At 45.0% G+C, this 10,397-nt stretch overlaps 1 protein-coding gene across 1 annotated transcript; it reads right to left on the bottom strand.

The window, feature by feature from the left end:
- Positions 1 to 2,409: 2,409 nt before the first annotated feature.
- On the bottom strand, positions 2,410 to 8,476 carry LOC132388858 (zinc finger protein 239-like). The gene is made up of 2 exons (XM_059961286.1): positions 8,409 to 8,476; positions 2,410 to 3,836 (listed from the first exon to the last, which is right to left on the bottom strand). The coding sequence occupies exon 2, from the start codon at positions 3,388 to 3,390 to the stop codon at positions 2,638 to 2,640; it is 753 nt and encodes a 250-aa protein (XP_059817269.1). The 5' UTR covers positions 3,391 to 3,836; positions 8,409 to 8,476; the 3' UTR covers positions 2,410 to 2,637.
- Positions 8,477 to 10,397: the final 1,921 nt, after the last annotated feature.

Here is a 10,397-nt window from a genome sequence, read left to right as displayed (position 1 = left end):
GGGTTCCTTGCAGAAATACAGGACAATGTTGTTAACAAAAGAAAGAGAGAAAAAAAAATGAGAAATACTTGAAATACGAACAAACAAGGCAGTAAGTGCAGAAAATGCCAAGAGAAACCAGACACAGTCCAACGCACTCCAGGATCCTGCAAGAGTTTAACTCAATCTGATTACTTACAAAGGTACAAACAAGTGGCAGATATCATTCACAAAAATATTGCTTAGAAATACAAACACATGAATGTCCTCCATCACTTCATAAAGGCAGCATAAATTGAAGCCTGATACAGTTTTAGAGTCAAAATCTTACAGATTATATGATAATCAATACATTATTTCAGATAGGACAATCCACAATAACCATCCGGATATAATATTACAGGATAAACAAGCAGAAACAACTCTCTCAATAGATAAAACCATTCCCAACACACACATATTCCTCGACCAGTGGAGCACCTCACCACAGGCGTTGTTTGTGTCATCAGTCAGACGAACAAAATATTTTCTCTGTCATCAGATTCCAAATGTTGCTACTCTGTCAACTGTTACCACGCCCCACTGCTGATTCCCTTCTCCTCATCACACATTCTTACCTGGACCATCGTCTAGAGCCTCAAACTCTGCCTGTGCAGACCCACCTCTGGTTTCTGACCCAGCTTCGTTGAACATCCAACTAATGGTTTCCCATTCTGCTTTCAATCTCTTTTCAAGAAGGGAGGGAAGGAGAAAACGGGCAAATCATGCTTGACTAATCTGTTGGAGTTTTTTGAGGGTGTAACAAGGATGTTGGACGAGGGTAAGCCAGTGGATGTAGTGTACCTAGATTTTCAGAAGGCATTCGATAAGGTGACACATAGGAGATTGGTGAGTAAAATCAGAGCTCATGGCATTGGGGGCAGGGTTTCAACATGGATAGAAAACTGGTTGGTAGATAGAAAGCAAAGGGTAGCAGTGAATGGGTGTTTCTCGGACTGGCTGGAGGTGACTAGTGGGGTACCACAGGGCTCTGTATTGGGACCACAGCTCCTTACGATTTATGTCAAGAATTTAGATGAGGGCATTGAAAACTATATCAGCAAGTTTGCTGACGATACTAAACTGGGTGGCAGTGTGACATGTGAAGAGGACGTTAGGAGAATACAGGGAGACTTGGATAGGCTGGGTGAGTGGGCAGATACTTGGCAGATGTCATCCAATGTGAATAAATCTTAAGTTATCCATTTTGGAAGCAGGAACAAGAGGGCAGAGTATTGTCTGAACGGTGTAGAGTTAGGTAAGGGAGAAATGCAAAGTGACCTAGGAGTCCTAGTTGATCTGTCAATGAAGGTGAATGAGCAAGTGCAACAGGCAGTGAAGAGGGCAAATGGAATGTTGGCCTTTATTACAAGGGGAATTGAGTACAAGAGCAAGGATGTCCTTTTGCATTTGTACAGGGCCCTGGTGAGACCACACCTGGAATATTGTGTACAGTTTTGGTCTCCAGGTTTAAGGAAGGACATTCTGGCAATTGAGGAAGTGCAGCGTTGATTCCTGGGATGGCAGGGCTGTCTTACGCAGAGAGATTGGAGAGATTTGGCTTGTACACACTGGAACTGAGGAGATGGAGAGGGGATCTGATTGAAACGTTTAAGATAATTAAAGGATTTGATAGGATTGAGGCAGGAAATATGTTCCAGATGTTGGGAGAGTCCAGTACCAGAGGGCATGGATTGAGAATAAGAGGTCAGTTATTTAAAACAGAGTTGAGGAAGAGCTTCTTCTCCCAGAGAGTCGTGGAGGTGTGGAATGCACTGCCTCCGAAGACGGTGGAGGCCAATTCTCTGGATGCTTTCAAGAAGGAGCTAGATAGGTATCTGATGGATAGGGGAATCAAGGGATATGGGGACAAGGCAGGGACTGGGTATTGATAGTGAATGATCAGCCATGACCTCAGAATGGCGGTGCAGACTCGAAGGGCCGAATGGTCTAATTCTGCACCTATTGTCTATTGTCAATTTTAGAGGACAGTGGTGCTTTCAACAACACTTCAGAAGCAGGGAAAGTGACCAATAATGTGGAAATGAATCGTGATAAAGGAGGTTAACTAACAATGTCATTCTTCCTCAGGCCAGAGATTGGAGGGGTGAAGAACATCTCAGACAGAGCTGCAGTCAGCTCCACTTCTTCAGTCTGCAGAAAATTCAAGGGAAACCTCTTCACCCACAGAGTTGTGACTGTTTGGAACCCATCACCACAGGGAGAGTGAGAGATGAACAACAGGGGAAGATTTATTAGGACTGTCATAGAAATGAATCACTGGCAGGGTAAGCTGGCCTACGTTGACTCTCTACTGTATACTAGGTGTGTTATAAGTTCAATTAATTACCAAAGACAGAGTTTAAAATTAACAGATTTATTTCTCTCAGATCCAGAATACTAAACACCAGTCCCATTAAAGGTGAATGTGCAGCAGAAGAAACTCCTCCCATGTCCAGTGACCAGGGTGCAGAACTGGGTGTGGTGAGCAGCAGTAATAATTGCAGAGTTCAGCACCAACAGTCAGTCTCGAAATTGCATTCAGCAACAGAGATGGACAATTATCCAGCATGCAGCTTATCGAAACTTTCTCCCCAGTGTGAACTCAACGATGCACATTCATTGGATTTGGCTGAATCTTTTCCCAATGTCTGAGCAGGTGAATGGCCTCTCTCCAGGGTGAACTTGCAGGTGACTCTGTAGGGAGGATGACCGAGTGAATCCCTTCCCACAGACTGAGCAGGTGAATGGCCTCTCTCCAGGGTGAACTGACTGGTGTGCTTGTAGGTGGGATGACCGAGTGAATCCCTTCCCACAGACTGAGCAGGTGAACGGCCTCTCCCCAGTGTGAACTCGCTGGTGTATCTGTAGATGAGATGACTGAATGAATCCCTTCCCACAGATTGAGCAGGTGAATGGCCTCTCTCCAGTGTGAACTGACTGGTGTACCAGTAGGTGGGATGACTCAGTGAATACCTTCCCACAGTCTGAGCAGCTGAATGGCTTCTCCCCAGTGTGAACTGACTGGTGTCTCTGTAGGGAGAATGATCGAGTGAATCCCTTCCCACAGTCTGAGCAGGTGAATGGCCTCTCCCCAGTGTGAACTGACTGGTGCCTCAGTAGGAGAGATGACAAAGTGAAACTCTTCCCACAGACTGAGCAGCTGAACGGCTTCTCCCCAGTGTGAACTCGTTCATGACTCCGTAGTTCGGATGACTGAGCGAATCCTTTCCCACATTCTGAGCAGGTGAATGGCTTATACCCAGTGTGAACTCGCTGATGTACCTTCAGTTTAGATGAGTATGTGAATCCCTTCCCACAGTCCGAGCAGGTGAATGGCCGCTTCCCAGTGTGACCTCTCTGGTGAGCCATTAGGACAGATGACCGAGTGAATCTTTCCCCACAAATTCAGTGGATGACCAGCCTCTGCCCAGTGTGAACTGACTGGTGTGTCCACGTGTGGGTTGACCAACTGAATCGCTTCTCACTCACGGAACAGGTGAGTGGCCTTGCCCAGTGTGAACTTGCTGATGTACCTTTAGTTGAGAAGACCGACTGAATCCATTCCCACTGTCTGAGCAGGGGAATGGGCTCCCCCTTTGTAAAATGACAGGCGTGCCAGTCGGTCGGACAATTGAGTGAATCCCTCCCCACAGTCTGAGCAGGAAGGATGATCGAGTGAATCCCTCCCCACAGTCTGAGCAGGAAGGATGATCGAGTGATTCCCTTGCTCCGCTTCTTAAATATCTGGACAAAGACAGCAAAACTGGCGTGTTGTGTTCGAGATTCCCGTAGAGAAATTCCTTGTCATTTTTAACCTGAAAAAAAGATTTACAAATTCCATCAGTGGGAATACGTCATTATTTCAAATCAGATCACTTGAGTTGCCAAGGTGTGATCTGACATCACACTGTTACAGTGAAGTTCAACCCAAGTTGGAGAGAGAAATCATCTTCTAACTGATGATATTCTAGCTGGTATCTGTAATAACTATCAAATTCTCTGATGTTCTTTCTGTCTCTATAAGAATGGATACAGAGGAGGTATCGGGGTAAGATTTTTTTAAATGCAGAGCGTGGTGAGTGCGTGGATTGGGCTGCTGGTGACAGTGGTGGAAGCGAATACAATAGGGTCTTTTAAGAGACCCCTGGACAGATATATGGAGCTCAGAAAATTAGAGGCCTAATTTCTCAGGGAAGGGCATCTTTGGCACAGTTTTGTGACCAAAGATCCTGCATTGTGCTGTAGGTTTTTGTTTCCATGTTTCTGCCATCTCCAATCTGTGACTTGGCTCAGTTTGACTCTCTCCATTGGTATTATTCCCTGTTCCCCCTGAGCTGCATGGGTTCTTGGCTCCACAGTAACTGAAACAATCTCACACAAATAGCCTTTGTTGATGTGCAGCTAGGATTTTCTTTTATGCACTGTTAATTTAAAGTGCCACAGCTCTAGAGCCATGTAAAAATTTCCTGCCCAGATGAATCGTTGGTCCATACAGCTGTTAAAAAGAATTAAAGTGAATAGTAACATTATTTCAGGTTTTTGTAACAGTCATAGAAAATTACAACACAGAACAGGCCCTTTGGGCCAACTGGTCTGTGCTGAACTATTAAAACAGCCCACTCCCACACCTCTACCATCCAGGTACCAACAGAAACCTCTTAAATGTTGAAATCGAGCTCGCATGCACCACTTGTGCTGGCTGCTCATTCCACAGCCGGATAACCGTCTGTGTGAAGAAGTTCCCCTCATGTTCCCCTTAACATTTCACCTTTCACCCTTAACCCATGGCATCTGGTTGTAGTCCCACCCAATCTCAGCGGAAAAAGCCAGCTTGCATTTACCCTATCTATAACCCTCATAGTTGGGGTATACCTCCATCAAATCTCCCCTCAATCTTCTATATTCCAAGGAATAAAGTCCTGACCTGTTCAATCTCTCCTTACAACCCAAGTTCTCCAGACCTGGCAACATCCTTGTGAATTTTCTCTGAACTCTCTGAACCTCTTTTACATCATTACTGTAGGTAGTTGACCAAAACTGCACACAATACTCCAAATTAGGCCTCACCAATGTCTTCTAGAAATCAAGATAACATCCATCTATTGTTATCAGTACTTTGGTTCATGAAGGCCATTGGGCTGAAATCTTTTTTTCCATCTCTATCTAACTGTGACACAACTTTCAGTGAATTAAGGTATTCCCAGGTCCGTTTCTTCTACAACACTCCTCCGTGTCCGACCAATCACCGTGAAAGACCTCCCTTGGTAGGTCAGACCAAAGTGCAACAGCTCACACTGGTCTGCATTAAATTCCATTTTCCATTTCTCAAACCATTTTGCCACCTGGTCCAGATCGCACTGCAAGCCATGATAGTCTTCCTCACTGTCCGCTACACCACCAGTCTTGGTGTCACCCACAAATTTGCTGATCCAGTTAACCACACTATCATCCAGATTACTGATATAGATGACAAACAACAACAGATCCAGCACTGATCCCTGTGGTAACCACTAGCCACAGGCTTCCAGTCAGAGAGGCAACCATCTGCTACCACACTCTGGCTTCTCCCAAAGACAGTGTCTCATCCAATTTACTATCTCATCTTGAATGCTGAGTGACTGAATCTTCTTGATCAACCTCCCATATGAGACTTTGTCAAGTGCCTTGCTAACGTTCATGTCGACAACATATACTGCCTTGCCTTCATCCACTTTCCTGAGAACATCTGCAAGAGACTATAAGATTGGCGAGAGCCATGCTGTCTATCCTTTATCAGTCCATACCTATCCAAATACTTACAGTATATACTTGGTTCCTGCACACACATTCCAATAACTTTCCCAGTTCTGATGTCAAGCTCACCAACGTATAATTTCCTAGTTTATTTTTGCAGCCTTTCTTGAACATCAGAACAACATTGTCTGTCCTCCAATCCTCCAGTACCTCACCTGTCACTGAGGGTGATTTAAATATCTGTGCTAAGGCCCCGATAATTTCTGCACTTGTCTTCCGCAGGGTCCTAGTAAACAACTTGTCAGGCCCTGGGGATTGATCCACACTAATTTGCCTCAAACCCCTCCACCTCTGTAATCTGTACAGGGTCCATGAAGTTGATGCGGCTTTGCCTCACTTCTATAGACTCTGTGTCCATCTCCTGAGTAAATACGGATGCAAAAAAAATCTCCCCAAGTCTATGCTATCCTTCATGTGGATTACCATTCTGATCTTCCAGAGAATTAATTTTTTCCCTTGCAATCTTTTTGCTCTTAACATGTCTGCAGAATCCCTGAGGATTCTCCTTCAACTTGTCTGCTGGGGAAACCTCATGCCTTCTTTTATTTCTTTCATACGTGTTCACTTGAATTTCCTGTATTTCATAAGAACCCCATTTGTTCCTCTCTGCCTGTACCTGGTATGCACCTCCTTTTTATTGATCTGGGTGAGGAAAGCCAAAGGGGTGATAGATCTGCATGGTGGGAGGTGGGGGTAAAGAGGGTTAACCTAAAGTTGCAGGGGGAATGGGAGCCTGAATAACAGAACAGATGGTGGTGGGGTTGTGGAGACAGATGTTGTTCAGGCCTCAGACAAAGTCAGGAATGAAAAAGCTGAGCATGGTACAGTGAATATGCTGAGCCCTGTATATTTCAATACAAGGAGCAGCGTAGGAAAGGTGGATGTGTTCAGGACATGGATCAACACCTGGAATCAACACTAGGATCTGGCAACTGTGGATTGGGACAGGCTGCTTTATGGCAAAGATGTGCTTGGTAAATGGGAGGCCTTCAAAGCAAAATTTTGAAAGTAGTAAGCGGGTATGTCAGAATAAAAGGTAAAGATAGAAACTGTAGGGAAACTTGAATTGCACGAGATATTGAGACCCTGGTAAAGCACAAAATGGAATTGCATAACAGGGATAGGCAGTCACTTTCTTATGGAGTATAAGAAATGCAAGAGAACACATAAGAAATCAATCAGGATGGCTAAAAGATGGCATGAGGATATTACCACTAGGATATTCATCCCCTCTTGTTCTCTTCCTCTAACTAACAAATCCCCTATCAGCCTTTTGACTTTCCTCTGCCAGGTAATTCCCCCCAACAGTTTCTAAAGTGGTCCACTTGTTGTTGTGTGAAATGGCCACAAGAGTACTCTGCGATGCCTATTTAACCTCATTCCCCTTCCTGACTCTCACCCAGTTTCCTGTGTCCTGCACCTTGGGAGTAGCTCACCTCTCTTCATGTCATATCTATCACCCCCCTCCAACTGCTGGATGATATGGAATTCATCCATTTCAAGCAGCTCATTGAAGTGCAGGGTTACAAGCTGCAGCTGGATGCACATCTTGTAGGTGAGGGCATCAGGGACACTGGAGGTCTCCCCTCCTTTCCTCTAATACCCCTCTAATTTGTAATAATCTCCCCTCTAATTTGTAATAACCAGTGTGCAGATAAATCTTGTGCTGTGCATTTTTAACCCAGTGACAAGATGGGCACAGTGAATTTTATATAGAGAGGTATTCATTATCACGGCTAGCAAATCACTGTCAATAGGAACTTTGATCTCGTCTGGGTTTGATCGAGTTCATCTGCACTCTCACACAACCTATGTAGCAGGCCTGTAACAGGAAATGGAGGATTTTCTCACCAAAACTTTTTCACATTGTCCATATGTGCTTTGCTTGCTAAATTATGCTTTAAAAAGTCAGATTTCCGAATATCACTCCACTTCTTCCCACTTGCAAGTTCTCCAGCAAGTTTTACATCACCAAAATGGAAACAGGCATCCCCAGTTTCTGTATTCTGCATAAATATTCCCCCTGAACCCTCCCCCAATGACTCACGGTGGTGAACTCAGTGAATGCAATGCCATTGTATATGAAGGGAAGGGCAGTAGTCTGTCTCACTGGAGACTGACACATTTGTGATGTGAAAGCTACTTGTTGCCCAGGGCAAAGGTGTTTGATGTCATTACGTACCCAGAGAATATGGGATGAAACATGTTCTCACCGGTAGAAAAGTCCAGAACAAGAGGAGGTACAGGAAGCAACACACACAAAATACTGGAGGAGCTCAGCAGGCCAGACAGCATCTACGGAAAAGTGTGCTAATGCCGATTTTCTCAACTGCTGATGCAAAAGATTTTGTTCCCTTTCTCCGAGTTCCTAATCCTTGCATTTAGATAGCTGGAGCTCAGCTCTGTCTGAGAGATCCATCGGTTCCCATTCCCTCATCAGCCGGAAGCTCCCCGGGGCCCGTGTACGGATCGTGGGGCTGATAGAGAGGGAAGAGGGCAGGACTGTCACGGGATTGCTGCCCACGGTGTCCGAAATTCGGAGGAATTATCCTGAAGTCAGTGTTTAAGATAAAAACACGGTTAATCACTCTTACCTGCAACCGACGTTTTCAAAGGCTTCTGTGTACTGCGCGCATGCGTGAAACTCAGGGACGGCCTCAGCCTGACGCCTGCGCATTTCATCGGCGCTTCAGCAAGGCCCTATGGGTAATCACGGTGCCATTAAAGATTTCTGCAAGCACCGGTTCAATGTCCATATCTCATTTTCTTTTATCTTGGGTATAGAAAAAATCTGCAGCTTTTTTAACGCAGAAAGCGGCTCCCATAACCAATATACTCAATATCAACGTGTATCTAATGCCAAAGTAAAATGCAGATATAAAACACAGGAGATTCTGCAGTTGCTGGAAATACAGAGACGCACACACACAAAACAATTCAGAGATCAACTAAGCAGCGGAGTACACAGGCTGGGCATGCGGAAGGGGCTCTGCCTAAACGTTTTCTATTTATTCCTCTCCAAAATTTCTGCCTGATTTGTTGATTTCCACCTGTGTTTTGCAGAAATTAACCCCCCTTTTTTTTCGATCAACCAGTTTCCAAATGCTTCTAATCTTTCACTTTTAACCATATCGTGCTGGTCTTATTCGTCCTCCTCTTCTGGGCCCCATTTCTCTCTGGAGCCCCTGATTCAAGCTGGCAACTCTTTTGTTTCTGACTCTGCATCACCGAAGATTCACTCGCTAGTCTGCTGTCAAACTTTAGAGGTGCATTGTGTTACGAGACCGCAGGTTCGTTTACTGTGAGTGTCGCTTTAAGTGCCTGAGTGAGGAGGGCTGTGACGTCAGACACAAGCTGCGGCAGCGGGAGCGGGAGAGGGAGAGGGAGACAAGCTGTTGGAACTTCAGCGTGTGACTGCTACAGACTGAAACCCATGCCCAAAAGGTACGGTTGATCTGATCATCGGCACGCAGTGCACAACGGATGTGTGACTGTCACTTCGTATCATCCATATGTGTGGATTTGCTGGAGTATCCTTTGGTATCACTTTTGTTGTCCTTTACCTGGAATCGGGGTGTTCTGTGCTAACCACTTGAAGACGATATTCCTGTCACTGTCACCTGGTGATATTTCTAATCTTCGGCGACTGTTATTTCGTTTACCCAGCGTGGAATGTGTGTGGAATTCTTCGTAATTGCCTTCTCTCTACATTTTCGTGTGGATTTACAAATCTCTCCTCTCACTCGCTTATTCCGTGGATTATTGAACTTTTCAACTTTACCATCTGAGGACTTTAAGCATTGTTTCCCAAGCTTGATAGTTTGGGAGCTATATATACGCATAACACTGTTAACTTCTGTTTATTTCATTTAATCTTATATATTTGGAGTAGATACTGTTAGGTATCCCGTGACGGGTCAAAGAACCAGCAGAAATAGAAAACACCGTGTAGTCTGGTATTGCTATAAACTAATGCTATTTATTAGTAACTACAGCAATATAAATGCAGATATATCAAACAGGTTATTAATGATTATATATGTGTGTGTGTGTGTGTGTGTGGAAATAGGAAAGCCAAGCTCCTTCACGCCTCGGGGTAAATGGATGCCGTCTGACGGTGATGAGTGAAGTTCGGTTCAGTTCGTGGGATTGAGTCGAGTAGTGATGGAGAGAGAGAAGGAGAGGTTTGTGTCTTCAGGTAAGCTGACGCCGTCGATAGTCCCGTCGTCCTCCGAAATCCTTTGGATGTCACCGACTGTGATACTACAAACGGGACCGTTCTTCTGTGGTGGAGTTATTAACCCAGGCGAGGGATGGACACACGAATAACTCCCCACCGGTCACAGTCTTTTCACACTGCGAGAGCCAGTGACCCACCTTTTTCTGTGGACACAACAAAGCTCATTCAGTGTCCAAAACCATGTGTCTGGAGGTCTATCAGCGGACCTCCTACTTATCTCACCGCGCTGAGCCCCAGCTGTCCATCAAACAGTTCCTCCCTTCTCTCTCTGGAAGAACACAGAAGCTGACAGTGTCCTGGTAAAAGTGTAAACAAGCTTGCAGAGAAACCGTAACACTCTATC

Source organism: Hypanus sabinus, unplaced genomic scaffold, assembly GCF_030144855.1.
Source record: "Hypanus sabinus isolate sHypSab1 unplaced genomic scaffold, sHypSab1.hap1 scaffold_429, whole genome shotgun sequence".
In the NCBI taxonomy this organism is placed as follows: domain Eukaryota; kingdom Metazoa; phylum Chordata; class Chondrichthyes; order Myliobatiformes; family Dasyatidae; genus Hypanus; species Hypanus sabinus.
Note: the sequence above shows the minus strand (reverse complement) of the source record. Positions and strands in the feature narration are given on the sequence as shown.